The following is a 21,281-nucleotide window of genomic DNA, read 5'->3' as shown; positions in this document are numbered from 1 at the left end:
CATATTATTACAAATAATTATATTAACGTATTAAATAGAAAAAAAATATTATTATATTTCCGAGACACTTGGCTCGGACTGGCTCCCCAAATTATATATTTCTAAATACATTCCTAGTGATGTATGTATAGTTAGTACGACTCCGTAACTAGCCTTTGTTATTTTATACTGGAAGTATCAGCATCAGGTCAGCTCTAAAATTTAGGGTTTATCGACCATAGGCTAATAATAATATACTGAATAAAATGAGCTAAAATTTGCAACTCTAACATTTAGCATTCATAGTTTCCAAGGTTTAAAATTTTTATGTAAAATCCTCCGTAATTTTAAAATTTCCACTGAAAACAAGCTCGACATTGGCACCTACACAGGAAAAATCGGCCTCTGCAGTTAAGAGTTAATGAGTGTATCAAATTGAAACACATATTCCCAGAAAACTGTAATACCATGCTAGGTCTGAAACCAAATCTGCCGTTACTCATTGTAGCTGTCATTCAATGTTAATGCACATGCCTCAGGCACCTTTCATTCGGAGTTACAGTGAACCATCTCTCAAGAAAGAGGGGGGATTTTTTAAGAAAAACGTTCTACCTACAATTAACTACAGCTTTCTCATGTTTTTACTTTGATGACTCTGATAAAAAGTAAACTTTATAACAAGTCACATAGCATAATCAATTTCTTTAAAATATTGCACATACAGATGTAACAGAAAACTATATCCCATTAATATAATTTTCAGCCAAATTTGTGTTGCATTATATGGTACCTTTTTTGTTGCAGTTTTTACAATTAACTTGTCACCCTGTCCACAATTTTTAATAGAATTCATAATTTGTACAATTGAAACTTCAACTCTTGTCCAAATTTTTTGTAAAAGAAAGGATAGATATCACAAGATGTACAAAACTCAATTAATTTCAGTATAATGCCAACTGAAGTGTGGCTCCTATGTTCACTTTTCATCTTTCTACACCTTGTCTGCGCACAGCACCCAAAATAAAAGCAGGTTAACATTTAATCAGCCATTTATTTGAACACATTAATGAGGTCCCTTCCTGTACACAATAAATGTCAATGACACTCATGACATCTCTCTATATTTCATAGGACATCAGGTGTTTCACAATGTTTGTCCACTTTAGTTTATATTTGTGCTTAAGCACTGCCCGTGAATCTCTCCATACTCCATGGACTGTACCAAGAGTCTGACAGTTGTGGACCATGTACTCATGATAAACTGAAAAAGCAGAAAAAAGAACATTATATTTTTGTATTAGGCAACATGCATGACACATTTCCTTGATAAAATAGTGCAGCTTGACCAAGATAAGAATGTCTGTGTGGCGCTGCAGTCACAGGCACAAGAGAAGAGAAAAGGAGAAAACAAATGACTGTGCACTTTAGTTCGTAAGTTCACTGGAAGCATTCTTAAACTTCGTTAAGTTGTATGTGAATACTTTGTGTTAACATTAAACATAGTTTCAATTGTAAAATTATCAGAATACTGAGTTTATGCCTAGGAATTACTGTAAATACTGGTTATTATATTTAACCATGTTTAGTCAAAAATAAACCAAACTTTGCTTGCCGCTGCCTTCTAGTCAGCAACTCAGTCACGTAGCTATGCAGAGATAATGACTGATGTGTGGCAAAGAACACAGTACACAGTGCGGAGCGTAAGACATATTGTGGGATTGTATGAATGATTGTTAGGTTGTACTGTCACGCTGGGACAAGCAAGAGCAGCAGGTGAACATTACATTTTGCTTAAACTGGGCAAGACTAGACGTGTGATTCCATTCTTCAATGTCTTAATGACCAATCTCAAGATGCCTGTCCTTCATCAGCCTCCATACTCACCAGACCTGACTAGCTAATTACTACTGATTCCCAAGCTTAAACAAAAAAGAGGGCACAAGTTTGCCTCTACAGAAGAGATCAAGACATCCAGGTCACTAAAAATGACCTGTAGGATAAGTGGTGCACATACTGGCAGAAGCATCTCATTGCCCATTTTGCTTGATTTGAAGGAGGTATTTTGTAAAAGCTATCAACATTCAATGTAGACCTGTGATATTAGGGTTACAATTATTATTCTTACCTATCAATAAGAGATGCTCGCATCTTGGTAGCAATGGTCGATGGTTGAGCTTCATTCAGCTTAAAGATGCTCTCAATCACAGAAATCTCGGTGGATGTAGTGTCCATGCCACAGAAAGCACTCCAGTCATTCACAACCATCCCACCTCCTATAACCTCTGAGCCACGATTCACGGTCCCTGCCTGTAAGAAGCAATTCAGATGTTAGTTTCATCTACAGTACAAGTGATACTAGACATATGAAAATGTCAAGGGGGAAGGTATATATTAACCAAAATCTCACCATGGTGCCTGACAATTTTCATCTGGCACCACCTGAATTTTGAAATTCAGATTAGCCCGTAATTGCTCAAAAAGAAAGTTGATTCCTGAGAAAAAGGGACTGACACCTGAATTAATTTTGTCTGCCTCTGTCCATAACGATGTATCAATATCACAAATTGGCCTCAATGCTTTCACCCACAATCTACAGGTGGAATGCTGTTTGCAGAGATTCTTATGCCTGTGAATGATACTTCTCCTGCTAATGTAATTTTATGCACATCATTCTGCCTGTGTGTTGTGTGATTTTTAAGTTACTTATTCATGCCTTGGGGGAAAAAAAATATGCAGTAGCAAATTAAATTACTGAAATAAGGTACTCACTTATCTGATAGATCTGTATTTATTATGTTAATTTATTATTATTATTCATTTCAGTGACCATTTGCACAATATTCTTTGTAACTTTTTCTAATATTGCTTTCTTGTCCATGGTATTGCATGCCTAGCAAAGTGTCAAAATATGGTAGGCAGAGGTACTAACCCTATGACGTGGGTGGTGGTTTAATGCACCAACGTTATTGGTTTTTGTAGACATCCTGTTTTGTGGGGAACAAACACCCTACACTCTCTTGTATGGAGTACAAGAACAGTGACAGTTCACACTACCATATTTTGACACTTTATGAAGATAAGTGGTACAAGTTCATATATCTTCAAAAATGTACAATTTTTCACAAAACTAACAACAAATAGGCAATTTTAAATTGTTTAGTATACAAAACTTGTGATTCAAAAGGATCACATGTATACTTCTTTTAATCTTACAAGCATTCTTCTATAAACCTAATACAGAACATTTCGTATTATGTTAGTACAAAGTGATTTAATCGAAAATACAGAATTTAAGCTAAATCATTTTCCTTTTATTTTTCTTAGCTCTACTGTCTTAAATGAAACCAAAGGTTATAAATTTTAGGAACGATTAGCTTTCACATTCTCCCAGAGGAGGTTAGCCTTCCAGGGTAAATAACAACTTCCTAGATTGCTCAACACTTTGATGTACTGCACATACATTTTTCTCCACAGCTAGGAATACGATGAAATCTAATGTCAGTTACAAAAGATAATTGGCAACAGTATTAGCTCTTGAGTACATTGAAATGTCGAGCAATTAAAGAAGTTTAAATACTACAAAAACACTGATTATAATTATATAATTATATTATAATTATATTACATATATACATTATATTATATTATGATTATATAATTATTAATTGCAACATGATAATCAATTGAACAACTGATTACAATAATACAAAATGCCAAAATGTAGCAAAGAAATTTTCTTGAAAGAACTAATTGTTGTAGAGAAATGAAATAGGTTTTTTTGTTTTTGCATATTGATATAGCTCTTAGAGGAGGTGAAATTTATACGTTACCTCCTACCCAGATAGCAGGTAAGTACTGTAAGTATACACTATATTCGATTTTCTCTTGCAAGACTTGCCTGACACTTCAAGTTGGATGCAAGTTAAATCTAAAGGTGCAAGAAGCATGAGTTTGCAGTTTAAGTCCACATAATTTTGCAGCAAGTAAGCACATGTCAATTTGCTTTTCATTGGTCTGTCACACTTGCGGCAATGCTGCAATGCAATTCACCGTTAGTATCCAGCCCAGATGGTGCATTTTTGCCGGACCATGTGGCCAAGTGGTTAGCACATCGTGCCGCGAAGCCAAGGGTCCCGGGTTCGAATCCCGCTCGGGCTTGGTTGTTTGTGAATGTCCATTCATAAATTTCGTCATTTCATCACTCATCCCCATCTTCGCAAATTAGCCAAGAGGCACAAAACGCGAAGTAAAATAAACTAAATTAATCAATCAGATGGTGCATTTTGATTTGGTTGCTGCACAATTTTTATTATTAAGCAGTGGCAGCGATTAGTAGGGGCAAAGGGGCAGTTATATCCCATTTTTACAACTTTTTGTCCCACATTATGAGCTCTTAATGCCCCTCCCAGTTTTCTTTTCATCCTGTACACTCATACTAAAAACGGTATTTGCAAGGTTCTGTAAATTTGTGTAAATTATAAGTGACTTTTTAAGTGCACGTTTTAAGTGATATTTAGATATATTTTCCCATTTTTAGCAAAACTTAATCCGCTTCTACAAAAATATATTTGATTGATTGATTGAGCTGGTGTTTTAAGTCCACTTTATGCACAGTAAGGCTAATAGGGACTTGGCCTACAGTTTAAAGTTGGATCCGAACCACTATGTGTCTCCCCGGGAATGAAACCCGGAACCCTTTGATTACTCAACAATATGCTAAAGATTTATTTGTCATGTAAAATTGGTCATTACTGAAACAAGAATGTATTTGTCATGCAGAATTGCTCATTATTGAAAGATGAATGCAAAAGTACGCGTACAGTTTCTTTTTTCTCCTGTTTTGTGATGGCGACATGATCACAAGTATTTCAAACAAAAATCTTCGTGTCGTTTATCAAGCCGATTAAACGAGAAAGAGAAGAATTCAGTGGCATCACTAAGGCAAGTAAATAATTATACAATTCATAAGTAATAATTAAAACTGGTTAAAAACAATTCAGTAAAAACGCACACCTATGTGAGATACGAAACAATACCGTATATATTTTCACAATACTCTTAACAGTGTCTGGGAAAATAACAGAAATGATGATAATAAAAATAATAATGTCTTTATTTAGCGGGCGATGTTCTTGTATGGCTTTTGTTGTTAAGTCAAGTAGTTAGATTAGATAGCTCTTAAAAACAAAAAATCGGCAGGATTTATACGCATGGCTTAGATCATACAGGTAAAATCTGAGACTTTAAATTTCAACAGTGTTTATGATATATAAAGTGATTTCATTCGAGATTAATGATGGTAAGTATTGTTGTCATTAAAAGTATGGTAAATGTCTGTTTCTGTAGAATTTTGAAAGTTCATGGAGGTATTTTCTCACCGTAGAATGCTGCACAACAAGAAATAAGCACTTTTGATATAATAAACTTGCATTTTGTGCAAAGCGACAACATCATGCCATTGTTTTCATTATGTACCTGCAGATGGCGCGAGCGTCGGAAGTCATGCGGTCTCGCCAGTGTTTCCAAACGTGCCTTTTTACGAGAAAATGTTTTTTTTTAACTATGCTTACCTAACCTAACCTTCCCGGAAATGGTCTATGGGGCTATCGTGAATGGTTTTTGGGGCTATCCGTCAATGGTTCGTGTGGCTATCAGGAATGTTTTTTGGGGCTATCGTGAATGGTTTTTGGGGCTATCCGTCAATGGTTCGTGGGCTATCGTGAATGGTTTTTGGGGCTATCCGTCAATGGTTTGTGATGACACGAAAGCAGGTATTTTTCGGTTAAGAAGGTGGAAACACTGCATACCCACTCCAAATCAACAAAACACAAGCACGATGATCCACAGCTGTGTGCGCCATATTATATGTTCCGCAACAGAAGAAAGGAACCAAAAGAATTACTCCTAATGTGAAAAATCGAAGTTATTTTCGTGTAAAAGGCATAACGCCACCTTCAACTATGTTCCGAAATACACAATTGGTAAGTACGAACCATCCGAAAACACAAAATATCCGATTTTAATGTCTCCGATATAACAAACATTTACTAAAAGTATTGGCCCAAATTCTGATTGTTTAACTCCGAATGAATGAATGTACACAGGTATTTTTTTTTTTGGTACTAGTTTACTATCCTTCAGACAGATTTCTTCATTTCTACAGAAGAAACTACTTACCGTAATAAGTTCCTGTAGTATTGTCTAACATCTGGAAGGTGTTTTGTGTGATGTGGGAATGTTTCATAGCGGAAATTCAACCATTGGCGCATAGCCCCACGAACCATTCGTACATAGCCCCACAAACCATTTCCGGCAAGGTTAGGTTAGGTAGGGTCACAATAGGTTACAATAGTTAAAAATTGGTTTCGAAAAAAATATGCGTAGCCCCACACACCATTCTTGCATAGCCCCACAAACCATTTGCGGAAACGTACGTTCTTCAGTTACAAAAACACTTTTTTTAAAAAAAAAAATGATCAAAAAAACGTGAATACACGTTAAAAAATGATCCGCGAAGCAGATAGGTAAGTACAAATGTCAAAAATTGACGAAACTCAGAAGTTATAGGTGTCCGAAGGATAGTAAACATTTACCATGTCCAGTTTTCTAAGGCACTTCTTACTACTTCGATAAAATTTGGGAACATCGTTAAACATTTGGAACCGTTGCCAAATTATTTTACAAGTTCGTTGTGAGAAAAACTTACTAGGCCTATTTCAGAATTCCTTTTAACCCCCATTATTTCCATGCACCAGAAACTTCATATATTTTTTTCAAACCAATCAAATTTTATGTGAGGAAAAAATTCAAATGTTATAGAAGGGTGAGGAATGTATGTATAAAAGGAGCTGGTGACCAAATGTCCACTCTCGAAAATTATGTCTATTATTATTTTAATAGACCCATTTTTATGCTTTACACAACATAAATTTAGTGACATGTCTGTTTTTTCTATATTTTGTCTTAACATTAAAGTTGTGTACAGAGGCCTAATTTTTATCTTGATAGATTTAATGCCAGTATTGAAATGAGGAACGGACAAATATTGAGCTTCAAAAATAATTGTTTGATGTGAATCACACTGCAATGTCGGCTACCTCCATCGGGAATCTAAGTCTAGATTCCATGATTACAAGATAACAGTCACCACCAAAGTTTTTCTAACTGTCACTGTTTAGTAATATAAGAGTAACTGTACCTCATTATATTTAATCTGTACTAACTAATTCTTGATTCTTTTGCAGGTGACAGATAGCCTTCCACTGGAAATGAAATTAGTCAGCCTTTTTCCTGTGAGTATAATAATTTTTGTCCTTCGCTTTAACCTTACATTTCTGGTGATACATGAAACATTTTGGCTTTCTAATATCTGTGCAACCTTTTGCAATGACAGTAGCCTTCATGATCACAAGAATTATCCAGATTTACTATGAAAACCATATTTTCAAATTTAACTCAAGTTGATTCCATGTCATGCACTTTATTGTATGCAAATGGAAAATGGTAAAAAAAATGTTTTTGATCTTTGTCAATTTTTTGCAAAGCTGGTCTGTAAAGTCAGATTTTTTTTGTTCTTCACTGCAATTTGTAAGCTCTTTTAGTTTTCGTTATTACGTTTTTGCAGGAACTTCCTACCGAAATGACAGATATTTCAGTTTCATTGAAATAAAATTTTATTCATCCTAACCTATTTATGGTATAATTGTATGGTATATTGTATATACAGTCACGGACACTTCTGGGTTATAACAATTCCATTAAATTTCAATGGAAGAGTTACAACCCAGAAGTGTCCATGACTGTACAAAGTAACTCTGTTATAGAGACATTTTAGGACACTGAAGTGTTGTAACTGCTAAAAAATTTGAATATGATAATTTATGTGCAATGTTTTCTTTCTTCTTCTTTTTCATACCAAGTCACTTTTGTGTACTGTTGTGTCAGGACTGTAATTTTTTACCTTTTCAATAGTTTCCACTCTTGTGAAGTGTCCCTAAATAATTTAGGTTTCATTTTGTTCGTAAAGTATTAACATGTATTGAGTATTTTTTTCAAGAAAAACAAAATGTTATTGTTCCAGGTGCATGCAGGACACTATGCAGTAGTATTGCAAGGGACGAGAACGTGTGGAGAAACCAGGCCAAAACGCACCAAAATAGTGAGTAAGTAGATTTACATTTCTTTTCTGGTTTTGTATTCAATAAATACAGAATGTTGAATACATTGTTTTTGACAAACGTGAAATGTTAAATTTAAAAATAGGCTTGGCAGGCACTGGCCCTCCGAGCACTGGACACTAATTAGTGTAATTCAAATTGTTAAGTATTGTCGGAGTGCTTATGTTGGCAGGAACTGATAGAAGTTATGCAGAGAAACTGTTATCTATTCATACATATACAGGGCTCCCGGGTTCGAATCCTGGCCTGGGCATGGATATTTGTGAATGTCTATTCATCAGTTTCATCATGTCATCATTCATCTCCATGTAAATTTTCTGCACAAAATTCTACAAGACACCAATGAAGGTAGAGAACCTTTTTGGTTTGGTTAAAATCCAACCAATTTTGGATTTTAACACCAAAATAACATTTTATATTTGATTTTGATAAAAACTATCTTTAGTTTTTTTTTTAGAAAAATTTTATATTTATTTACTATTAACCCACGAGTACTATGAATGTCAATAATCACACAATTAGTATGGAGGGGTCTGTCAGATTGCTGTAAATTACCTGTTTTACTATTCTCAATTTCTGATGTGTTTCACATTACTTGACATGGTTACAGAAGACTATTTTAAAGAAGCTTTCATTTATTATTTTATAGTTAAAGAAACATAAGTTAATTTATGCAACAAGGAAGAAAATGGGCCAAAAATTGTAACAGTGTCTTCTTTATGTTGGGGAAGGAGAGGGGGTAAATTCCAAATTCTTAAAATGTCTATATTTTATCTTGTCAGAAAAGCAGGAGTTCAAAGTTATATGTAATCTTTTGCTGAAATTAAAAATGAGTAATGAGCCATTAGAAGAAGAACGTTAAAAAAAACTACTATCGTATGTCTGTCAGATAGTTCACTCAAAATATAATTCAATAAGATTTCGACGGACAAAGGCAAGACCTTGACATCCTGTAGCCATCACCTCAACTGAAAAGTGTTCATTTGTGGAGGGGTGTGAGAAATAAGCTAAAAGAGAAATTCAGAACACTGTGAGAGACGGTAGGTAAGGGTCTTCATTAACATGCTTCATTCCAACTATGGTGCCCTAGAAATGTTACTTTTATTTTAATTCATGGATTCTAGCTACCAAAGAAATTATTTTGATAGAAAACAATTTTTGACAAAAATATGTTGTAGTTTACAATGAGAAGTAACAATTATAAGCTCATGCTTGTATGTGTATTGTGTTCTCTAGTATCCAAGTATATTTTTTGAATGATAAATTTTATCACTCTATGAAACCAGAGAACCTGGGTTCTAATCTCAGCCTGGACATGGATGTTCTTTGTGAGTGTCTCTTAATCAATTTTATCATATCATCAACATCCTCATCTTCATGAATAGCCAAAACTGGCAGAAATGTGAAGTAAAAAAATAAAAGATTAACACCGCCTAGTAAAAAAAATGCCTAGTAAAAAAAAGGTTCAAGGTTAGCTTCCTTGAGAGGATGTATGGTGGTATTCTCTAATTACATACAATAATTAAAAAAATATAAAGATCAATCACAATTTTTGCAGAATGCACATTCATCATAGCAAAAGATTATTTTGTGAAATTGTACACTTGGAATTTACTTCAATTTCAAGTTTAATAAAACAGATAATAAAAAAATCTTACTTACAACAAGAGGTACTTGCAACAGTGAAGACAGTTCATCTTGATCCTGTATTGATGTCTGTGGATGAACAATACCTCCCTGGTTGGACAAAATGGAATATGACCCTACAAGTACATTTGCAGCCACTGTCTGCCTAAAAACCTCCACATTCAGGGTGTCAGATAATATTTCCTCAGTCTCCTAAAAAAAAATGCTCCATTTTAAATGCAGTATATCATTGAACTTTAAAATAAAATTGGAAATTTTGAATCGTACTTTGCATGATATTGCTTATTTCTTTACTTCCTCTTCCAGTTCTTTTAAATTTATTGTTGCATAATATATCAAAAAGGTGAGGGATATTACATATATTTACCTACATGCACAATATCATTTCAAGAATTTACTTTCTCTGCTGGTTTTTCCAGCACACACAGAATTTGATAAATTACATGTAGCATATTTACTATTAAAGATGATGTTGCTTCATTGCTTAATCTGGTTCTTCAATCACATTTAGTTTATAATAGATAAAATTGCAGTCGTAAAAAATTATAGTCGAATGTTGTGAATCACTGGAATGCAATATTTCTTTTCATTTTAATGTCAAATTAAAGGAAAGCACATGAAATTTATTATCCAGTTTTTTTGAAGATATTAGAAAAATGTCTTAAATGTTGCGGATACCAAAGCATTTTGAAATTGCTTTTTCTGTTTATTTCTGCAAGATGTAAAGTGGAGTTCAGCTGAGAAATTAAATAGTAATATTACAATTACAAATTGATTGTAATGATAATCGTGATAAGCATTATGGAAAATATCATGGCCTTGTATTCAACAGAAACAACTATGATGGACACAACTCAAATATTTTGCTTTACACAGCATCTTCAGGCACTTATTAGAAGGAAATTCATACAGAGCAAAAATCACTAAAGGTTCTTACTCTGTCAAGGTCTGGATGAACGAGAGCAACATAATCATTGCATGAAATGACATTGCCTAATGCAGACAGCCTCTCTTCCACCCTCTGGACTTGTGCTGAGTCTGGGAGCGAGTTTCTCAAGTGCTGCAACTCCTGGTCAGTTGTTGTGTTAGGCACCAACAATCCATGTCTGTTCCCTGTTAACATGAACGCATTAATGACAAAACATGGAGAAGAGAATCATGTATGAAAAAAAAAAACACTTTCAGAAGTGGCTCAATTTGCCAGTACCTTTACCGAATAAATTTTTCTTTATAATCTTATCATGGTAGCATAAAACGAAGAGTAATATTTTTGGTAAATATTGTTATAATTCTTAAGACTGTGGATACTCTATACACAGACAAAAATATTCTTTATGTTTGTAATCCACTTATTCCTGGAAAAGTTTTATAGGGAATGAAAGTGTTAAATATCCTAAGAAGTCTGGATTTAAACTTGATCTGAAATTTTCATAATTCAACTAATTTAAAAATTAAGTAAGAAATTGAGGTTTGCAGCATATGCATATTCAGTTTCATGAAAAGCCTTTAAACAAAGAACTTTAAGTTTGAAGGCCAAACTTATAAACTTAATACATGGAACCTTTTTTGCACTATCAACTCTCTCCATATGGATGTGGGGAATTTTCAAACATTCCCTTTTCAAATGAACAAAAAAAAAACATTAGGGGGAGGGACTTTCTGACAAGTCACTATGGTCCCAACAATACACCAAAGTGAATACAAAACTTCCATAATTTAGTGCTCTTATAAGTTTGTAACAGTGCAAATTTAATTTGAAAATAGTCTGAAATAGTGTTACACATTCAAATGTTTACCTACCAACACTCATCCTTCCAATGATTCTACATCCTGCCAATGAAGCATGGATAACTGGAACTGTCTCTCCTAATTCCGCTTCAAACACACTGTAGGCAATAAAAAATAACAATAAAATCACATATTCCATATTCCCAAGCACAACAGAAAGGAAGAAAAAAGGTTATTCTTACTGGTATCAAAAACAGATGGGAATAATTAGAATAAATCATTTTGACTGATAAAGTTGATAGCATTATTAAAAAGTTTTTTTGAAAAAGAAAAAGCAACAGAAATTTGCATTTATGTAATATTCTTGGAATCAAAACCCATTACTTACTAATGAAAAGCATTGTACAGTATAGTATTACTATTTTCAATTTTTCGGTTAACAGTTCCAAATGTTTAATGATTTTTTCCAAGTTTCACAGGAGATAGACAAAGTACAGTGTGTCCATAAATATACTGTCAGACTTTAAAGTGGTATTACGTCGCTTTGGATAATCGTATTTAAATGAAATTGGTGACATTTGAAAGAAAAACTCAAATATTTTATTTTACAACTCATAGACATTGAATGTGGTCCCCACGAGTAGCCCTGCAGACATCAAGGCGATATTCCCATTCATGCCACACACACTCCAACATATCCACAGGGATGGACTGGATTGCAGAAGTGATGGGAATTTGCAGTTCTTGCAGGTTTTGAGGCAATGGGGGTACATAGACACAATCTTTTATGTAACCCCATAAAAAAAGTCACAGACCGTCAATAACCACTTCAATCCGCATGCTGAACCTTCACCAAACTCTGCATGGAATGATAAAACACGTTCACCAAACACTGCGTGTAATGATATTCCAAATCACACCAACTACATTCTTAAATTTTCTGTAATAACAACACAATTTTAAAGGAAAACATTCACATGTAACCTTCCTGCCTGCTAAATATCCAACAATGAACCCACATTGCACATTGTTGTCAGGAGTGAATTTATTTCAGTTTCTATGTTTAATCTCGTTCATTGTTGTCCATTGTTGACATGCATACAAATATTTGAGTTTTTCTTTGAAATGTCACCAATTTCATTTAAATATGATTATCCAAAGCAACGTAATACCACTTTAAAGTATGACAGTATATTTATGGACACGGTGTATTTCAGAACTGTAGAAATGAAAATGTGAACCTTGCTGAAAATAATTACAACTATTTGGAGTTCCGAAAAGTGCAATTTATCAACAAAAAACTATGTAAAAGATACCTTACATTAGAGATCTGCAAACTTGATCCATTGCCCGTCCGCGATCTGCCCAGCCTAATGGTAAGAAATATCTGGCCACTTACGCCCTGCATAGAGGAGAGAGTTTACATGTCCGTTAGTACCCAGGCTGGTTCAAGAATGGCCAGGCTGTTGATGACCCAATACAGTTCTTTACAAGAGTCTGCGATTCGACGAAAGAGTGTGCTTATGTTGACACTATTGATTATTTTGTTCAGTCTCGTCGTCTGTAAATGATCCGAGGTGTAGCTGCCGCGAAAGGGAACGTGGGGGATGTAAGATTGACTACAGGTTCTTGAAATGTAAAACACCCGAAATTCAACAGGTAGTGTTGAATATATGGAAATTTTGATTTGAGATCTCATGCTAAAAAATATTCCTTGAACGAGTTGCTCTGATACTAGTTGTCTGTGACTTTTGAAAAATCTCAAGATGGAAAAAGGATAAGTACAAATGGTGCAATATGTGATGGAATTATATTTGTACAATTATTGTTGCTTTTAAAGCATTAGACTTTGCAATTTAATGATAAATTGGAAGCTTAAGCTATATATAGCCCTTTTCTGGATTTTGAAAGAACTTTGATTATGGTATAATCTTTCAAAAGAGTGGAAAGTTGTGGAATGTCACTCATATGTATAAAATATGCCATGTTGAATTTGAAGCAGTTAATAGGTATCTGCTTTCATCTCCATTAACAAGCAAGCTTACAAATGCTACAATACCTCAAATGGATGCAGGAAAGTTATATACAGTGACACACATATATTCTGTATTTTGGATGTGAATTAACTAAATGTTGAGTTTTGAAAACTGAAGATCAGGATTGTAGAAAACCTGGATGAAGAAAGTGACATATTGAGTATAGTCAGATTTAGAACTGATGCATGTTAATATATAATAAAAAGCCTTACTTAATCTCAAAAGGGATTAACGAAAAAATATTTTCTTTATTTAAATTACATTTATAGGCTATGGTATAAATGGTCTTGTAACTTTTGTTTTTTTCTTGTCTTTTATCAATATATTTTGCATAAAAATATTTATAATTGTTTCAGCATAAATATAAATGTTGTTTCTTAGTTACATGTAAGTTGGTATTTCCTTTTCATCATAGAACCATAGCTTCCTACTGTGCTAACACTTTATTTTGAATTCTGACAGGTATATATGTATAATGATCTACCAGTCAGGACTTCAGATTTAGCCGAGGGCATTTACAAAGTTCATTAGTGATATGGATTAACTGAATTGGTTAACTCCACTGTCTTGTACTTATTTCACTTTAGGTAATAGGTCTCGATATTGAGTCTCACTGTCTGCATCTCGTATCTTTTTTTTTTTTTTTTTTTTAGCCTACCTTCCATCTGTCTCAGATGCTGTGATGTCAAGAGGAAATGCGAACTTCACAGCAACTTCATCCTTAAAATTGCCCCTGCCGCCCTGCACCAACCTCGACAAGGAACGAACTGTAACACTTCTTCATGAGCTCTGGGTCTTTTCGTTCACCAGACATATTACATAGAAGCAGGTACTAATTAAAAACTACCCGCCACGATACAACTCGCATAAAATAATTTTCCTGAATAAACAAAAGTAGGAACAATTTTTAACAATGCTGATGAAAGACAAACAGTCGGTGACCTTTGTGGAGACTTGCTGCCAGTGTAGGAAAGTAAATGCGACAGTGGTCTCACTTCAATATCAAACATTCAGCACTCAATATGACAGCATTAATTAATGTGGCACTGCAGATGTTAATAGTGTTATCGTTTGAAAATATGTTTTGAAAAAGGGGCACGAAAGTTTGCAACCTCCTGACCTTGAGGCAATTCTGGGAGGTAAAGGTGGCCAGAGCATGGTGCTGATCACATCACCTCCAAAATGGATGAAATCGAGGGGCTCTACACCCACATCTCCTAAATGTGCCTTCATGGCACAGTGTTATATGCACGGAAAACTTTACGTTTAATCTAAGAGATTAAGGTTATTTTGACAACATTATGTAGGTATTAAATAAATACATGCCTACATCAAATGTGTTCTTTAACACATTGGGGTCTCACGACGGGCATAGCCCGCAGTGCACTTAAACTCAATGTGGACGAATGACGGGCATAGCCCGTCCTGCGGTATGCAATCGCTTTGCCAATTGAACGACGGGCTATGCTCGTACTTCGTCTCATGCGCATGTTCATTCAAGCCCCTCTGTTGAAATTCCGACCGCTAGGTGACTCATGTGCTATTTTTATCTGGCACCTGTGACTGTTTGTTGTCGGGTTGATGTACTGTGCATTGTTTAGAATGGCGTCGTTAGATCCAGACTGCATAGAGGATTTTCCCTCAGAGTTTGAAGTTAGCAACGATTTTGATGATGCAGATGAATTTGAAGATTTGGAAGGTAGGTTATATTTGTAATAATTATTGTCGACAATATAAACAGTGTTGCAAACTCTAGTATTTTTTGAATGAAGTGAGAAGAGGTAATTTTTTTGGGTCTATTCATCTTGCCTCTTGCTTGATTCTCCTACATGCACTGATGTATTTTTAGTTTTTCCATTTATTATTTTGTATAGTGTATGTAAAATGAAAATTTATTTTATTTATTTAGTTTATTTATTTATTTGTTTAATTTTTACAGATGACGCAGAACCAACTGATACATCGTCTGTTCCTGTCCTGCAGCCACTTTTTCATACAAAAGATAATTACTTGTAATTTGCAATTATTTTTTGTTATGTGCACATTAGAAGTATTCTTATGCAAGATTCAAAAGATGTATTGATAGTTTATGTAGTTAATTATTGAAATTTCCAGATTACGAACTTAAAATATCTCTATATTAACATTTGTTACAATGTTGTACTTTTTTCTTCTTCACAAAACATTGATGAAAAAATATTAAAAAACGTCTGAAAATGAAAACAAAATTTAACAAATTTTTGTTCATTGAAAAGAGGAAGTTTTGTAGATTTAAGAAAAATGTTATAAATAAAAACAAATTTAAAAAAAAAATTCTATGATTTTTTGAAAAACAACGAAAAACCGCAGACCAGAGGTAACAATGCTGTATTGTGAGGCCAGACCCGAATGTGTTAAGAGTAAAATTTATGGTATTTAAAAAATAATGCCATTGGTTTCTCCGTTAAAACCGTAAATATATAATTTGGTCATGTTGTTTCTTGACGGATGGTAGAAAGCAAGGAGAACAGGGTGGAAAATTAGGGGTTCTGTTTATGACAATAAAATTAATACATTGTCATAACAACATTTGAAAATGGTTATGCTAAGTTCAGAGTTCCACATTTGTGTAATAGTTATAATAATTTAGTCATATGATTGCTTAAAAATTTATTCATATAATGCAATTGCAATTAAATGTCTGAAATTACTATTTAAACTAATTTTATTAAATATGATGTTTAAAAAAGCCAATTTGTATATCATGACAAAATTATCAAATTGTGCAATATTTTGAATTCGTATTCATAACAGTTATTTTTGACTGACAATATGAAAAAAAATATCTTCAATCAGACAAGCAAGATAAGTTACATTCAAATTTATAATTAAAGTTATTGAAATTGTGTACATTTGCATTGGCATCAAGGTTTATATACAAAGGTCAACTCTTTAAAATTGTTCAATGTAGCCTATAATATGATGTCATTCTTGGTATTTTGGATTAACATTCAAAAAATGGTAATTGTAATCATTAGATAAGTATATTGTGATATACATCGTAAAATAGCTGTAGCAGAGCAAATATGTACATTTACTACACAAACATTCAAGCTGTTAAGCACTTATTGACAAAAATATAAAACAAAAACAATTGAAGATAACACATACTAAAAAATCTTGCTTGAATTAGTTGCTCTGATACTAGTTGTCTGTGACTTTAAAATGGATCTCAAGATGGAACAAAGATAAGTACAGATATAGCAATATGGGATGGATATATATTTGTACAATTATTGTTGCTTTTAAAGCATTAAACTTTGCAATTTTATAATAACTTGGATGCTTAAGCTATATAGAAGCCTTTTATGAATCTTGAATGAACTTTGATTATTATATAATCTTTTAAAAGATTGGGAAGTTGTGGAATGGCACTCATATGTATGAAATATGCCATGTTGAATTTGAAGCAGTTAATAGGTATCTGATTTCATCTTCCTTAACAAGGAAGCTTATACATGCTACAATTCCTCAAATGAATGCTTTGAGGAAAGTTACATAAAGTGACACACATATGTTCTACATTTGGAGATCAGGATTGTAGAAAACCTGGATGAAGAAATTGGCATACTGAGTATACTCAGTAGTAGAATGGATGCATGCTAAATTATAAAAACAAAGACTTAATCTATCTCAAAAGGAGATAATAACATTTATATGTTATAAATGTTCTTGTTTACAAATGCATAATTTGATTCTGTTGTAACTTTTGTTATTTCTAGTTTTTTATCAAATATAATAATTATAAAAATATTTATAATTGTTTTGAGTATAAACACTATTCTACAGCATACATAAGCTGAAATTTCCTATTCATCATAGAACCGTAGCTTCCTATTGTGCTAACACTTAGTTTGAATTCTGACAGGTATATATGTATAATGCAGTGCCAGTCAGGACTTCAGATTTAGCTGAGGACATTTATCAAAGTGAGATAGATCAACTGAATAGTCTTCTCTACATTTAGTCTCACTTTCTTCTTTTTTCATCACATTTATCTTCATAAGTTGAATCAGCTTCATACAAAGAAGGGCTAGACGGGGACTGGATCTACCACTTAAAGTGGAATCCGGACCAATATGCCACCACCTGTAGCCTTAGATTAAAAAGCAACGTTACCACCACACCATAGGAAGATCCAGTTAGTTATTTAAAGTCACGCTATAGTTTTGGTTGTACATGCTCGCATTATAAAAATGAAAGGCTGTGACTATTTTCACCACGTGGTAAGAATAGCATGTAGGGCTATTTTCACCAGCGGCTGAGAACAGCACATGTGCCTATTTTCACCAGCAAAATAATTACCTGAATCATACCATAATAGTGTCTCTTATCTTATTTTATTAATTGGCAATGTTCCTGAACTTACTGCTAAGAACTTATTATATTACAGTTTTAATCTCCGGGAAACGTCTCATTTTTGTTAATGTCTTATTTTTCACATTGGTACTTACATATTCTGCATTGCTGAGGATTCGTGAAGGTGGGATTTGGCTTTTTTCACGCAAATAATCTTAATTTTCATGAAAATTGCTGTAAAAATTTCCTCCCGATTCCAGGCTCTGCCCCTGGAGTAATTAACCTACCACCCCCTACCCCGGCTTTCTCTAGAGTCCATTTGGAAGGCATGTTAGAAACTGCCTGGAGCCACCTGCCCAACACATTTTCCACACTGAAACATTAGGAAGGCACCAAAAAATTAAACCTCAGAAGGTAAACTACCTCTTTATCCCAAGCCAAGGCACTGAACGAATAGCGGGTCGTGCACCTGTGACATGAATCAATGATGGAAGCCATGAAAAACTGTATTGACGTTACGTAGGTAAGGAATTTTAATGTTATAAAAATGTAAGTTTCGTAGCACGTCGACTCTAAAAATTACCTTCCGCGCTTGTTTGGAACTCCCTTTTTTTAAGAAACTTCATTTGGGACGAAAATATTTTGAAATGTGCTCGAAATTGAGGGTGGGCGACCACTGAGCCCTTCATAGCATGCAGAAAAAAAAGTACGGTACCAGTTTCATAGATCGGAGAGACACTAAAATTGCATATTTCGTGTTTCGCATGGTCCGTACTTACCAATCGTGTATTGCGGAACATAGTTCAAGGTGCCATTATGCTTTTTACACGAAAACAAACGCAATTTTTCACATTCTGAGTGCTTTTTTTTTATTCCTTTCTTCGCTTCCGGAACACACAATATGGCGGCCACATCTTGACTCATGTTGTGGGTATGCAGTGTTTCAACCTTCTTCACTGAAACATACCTACTATCGTGTTCGTCACCGGTGTAAATTATACATTATGCACAGGTAGCTGACGTATAGCCCGGGTAGCTGATGGGTAGCCCCACGAACCATTCACAGATAGCCCCACGAACCATTCACGGATAGCCCCACGAACCATTCACGGATAGCGCCACGAACCATTTCCGATAAGGTTAGGTTTGGTTACGTTAGGCAAGCATAGTTAAAAAAAAAGGGGGGTTGAAACACTGACAGGGGCTTATGTCATCAAACGTACACAGCATCCGGTTGTCGTAGGGCAAGCAAATGAAAGCAATGGTTGTGCGTCGTTGAAATATTTCTCTTGAAAAGTACACGATTTCCCGGTCAAATATATTCCACGATGAAAGAAATACCTCGACGATCGTTGTAAACCTTGGAGAAACTCATTTCAGTACGCAGTTTCTTGTGTACAGGCGAAGAAATGTGTCTCCGATGTATAAAACTGTTACCCAAAAAGAAAATAAGATTTTTACAACATTACTTGCACTGTCTCCAGACTTCAGCTTGGCTTGCTGTGTTCAGACATCACATTTCAATACTATACCGACATCACTTACCTATAAAAGTTTTCTGATCCGCCAATAGCTACCAGGCAGTATGTATTGGTCAATTTAGCAAATACTCCAATTTCGTTGTTGTTTTCAAACTGAACTCGTACAGCCATGATAAAACCGAAACCTCAGTTCTCTTCTACGAAAATAACGCAACAGGCAACGTGCTGAGTTTACCCACTGGGACAAAAATGCACATATACATTACCAAATCTGTTGATGTATGAGTTCTATGGCACGAATTGTCCCACCCCATAAAATGTTACATTTTACGGAGAGACTGAATCAAACACTTTATCATGAAATAATATACAGGGTGACTGGCAATTAGATGTATTCCCTGAAAGGGGTTAAAGTAGAGACAATTTGCAATAAATTTGACCATATGATACCCCGTCCGAAAATTAGTAGTTTTCGAGATAATCGAATTTCAATTGTTTTTGAAAAAAATGACAATTTTCCACATAAAAAGATGAATTGAGAAAAAATTGCTCATTGTATGGAACTTATTTCAGCGTTTTCTGATAGCTAACAAATAAGTGGTTCGCTTTAAAAAAAAGTTTTTCCCAAATAACAATCACATGTAAGTAACGGGTGGGTCTAAACTTACAAGTGATGATAAAAAATTGCACTCTTAGTTTACTTGGCAACGTATTAATAACAAAAATGGCATGACACGAAGCGTACAAATTACTTAAATTACTTCCTTGTAACATCTGCTATCCAACAAGGTACAAATGTTGCTAACATTTACATTTGTGTACAAGAAATAATACTTCATTCATCTTCATGTGAATGGAATCAATGAACAATACAATTAAAGAACATTACACGTCTTGCTCAAAGTGGGCACCTCCGTTAAGAATGCAGGCACTCAGGTTTTTAGGGACATTTGATATCGTAACTCGTGATGTGATGGTGTCGTTGACGTGTTGACCAGCTGTTAAGATCCTCTCCCTGAGCTCTTCTTGCGAGTTTACCGGTGTCTTGTCATGTGGCTCCAAATGTAAAAGTCGCAAGGCGTCAAATCGATCGGGGGATCGAGCTGGGCAGTCATCATGCTGATAAATTATGTCACGTCTTGTATCTAGAGGCACATCCTCCAACAACATTGCCATCCCGTTCCGCAAAAAATGTTCATAAGTGATGCTATTTAAGATTTGGGGCAGGAAAAATTGCTCGATCAAATGATTGTTGATTACGCCCATCCATACTTCTGCCTGGGCGTGCGACAGTGGCTGGATGAAAATTACCCAAAGAAATGGATTGGCCGAGGCGGACCGATTCCCTGGCCGGCTCGATCCCTCGATTTGAAGCCTTGCGACTTTTACATTTGGAGCCACATGACAAGACACCGGTAAATTCGCAAGAAGAGCTCAGGGAGAGGATCTCAACAGCTGGTCAACACATCAACGACACCGTCACATCACGAGTTAAGAGACCAAATGTCCGTAAAAACCTGAGTGCCTGCATTCTTAACGGAGGTGCTCACTTTGAGCAAGACGTATAATGTTATTTAATTGTATTGTTCATTGATTCCATTCACATGAAGATGAATGAAGTATTATTTCTTTTACACAAATGTAAATGTTAGCAACATTTGTACCTTGTTGGATAGCAGATGTCACAAGGAAGTAATTTAAGTAATTTGTACGCTTCGTGTCATGCCATTTTTGTTATTAATACGTTGCCAAGTAAACTAAGAGTGCAATTTTTTATCATCACTTGTAAGTTTAGACCCACCCGTTACTAACATGTGATTGTTATTTGGGAAAAACTTTTTTTTAAAACGAACCACTTATTTGTTAGCTATCAGAAAACGCTGAAATAAGTTCCA

General features: G+C 34.6%; 1 protein-coding gene across 1 annotated transcript; it reads right to left on the bottom strand.

Annotated features, from left to right (window-relative positions):
- Positions 1-1,010: 1,010 nt before the first annotated feature.
- eIF6 (eukaryotic translation initiation factor 6) lies at positions 1,011-19,642 on the bottom strand. The gene is made up of 6 exons (XM_083138533.1): positions 19,451-19,642; positions 11,604-11,689; positions 10,741-10,916; positions 9,819-9,995; positions 2,105-2,286; positions 1,011-1,240 (listed from the first exon to the last, which is right to left on the bottom strand). Exons 1-6 carry the CDS (start codon positions 19,555-19,557, stop codon positions 1,231-1,233), a joined length of 738 nt encoding a protein of 245 aa, XP_082994659.1. The 5' UTR covers positions 19,558-19,642; the 3' UTR covers positions 1,011-1,230.
- Between the last annotated feature and the right edge of the window lie 1,639 nt (positions 19,643-21,281).

The sequence above is a fragment of the Lepisma saccharinum genome, chromosome 17, assembly GCF_977018435.1.
Source record: "Lepisma saccharinum chromosome 17, izLepSacc3.1, whole genome shotgun sequence".
Classification (NCBI taxonomy): domain Eukaryota; kingdom Metazoa; phylum Arthropoda; class Insecta; order Zygentoma; family Lepismatidae; genus Lepisma; species Lepisma saccharinum.
Note: the sequence above shows the minus strand (reverse complement) of the source record. Positions and strands in the feature narration are given on the sequence as shown.

Bases quoted from the DNA above. Each gene is read 5' to 3' on its own strand.
- eIF6 (XM_083138533.1), bottom strand. From the start codon at position 19,557: ATGGCTGTACGAGTTCAGTTTGAAAACAACAACGAAATTGGAGTATTT. The intron at 11,690-19,450 runs GTAAGTGATGTC...TATTGCCTACAG, and splicing joins GGATCAGAAAACTTTTATAG to TGTGTTTGAAGCGGAATTAG. The intron at 9,996-10,740 runs GTAAGAACCTTT...ATTTTTTTTTAG, and splicing joins TTCATCCAGACCTTGACAGA to GAGACTGAGGAAATATTATC.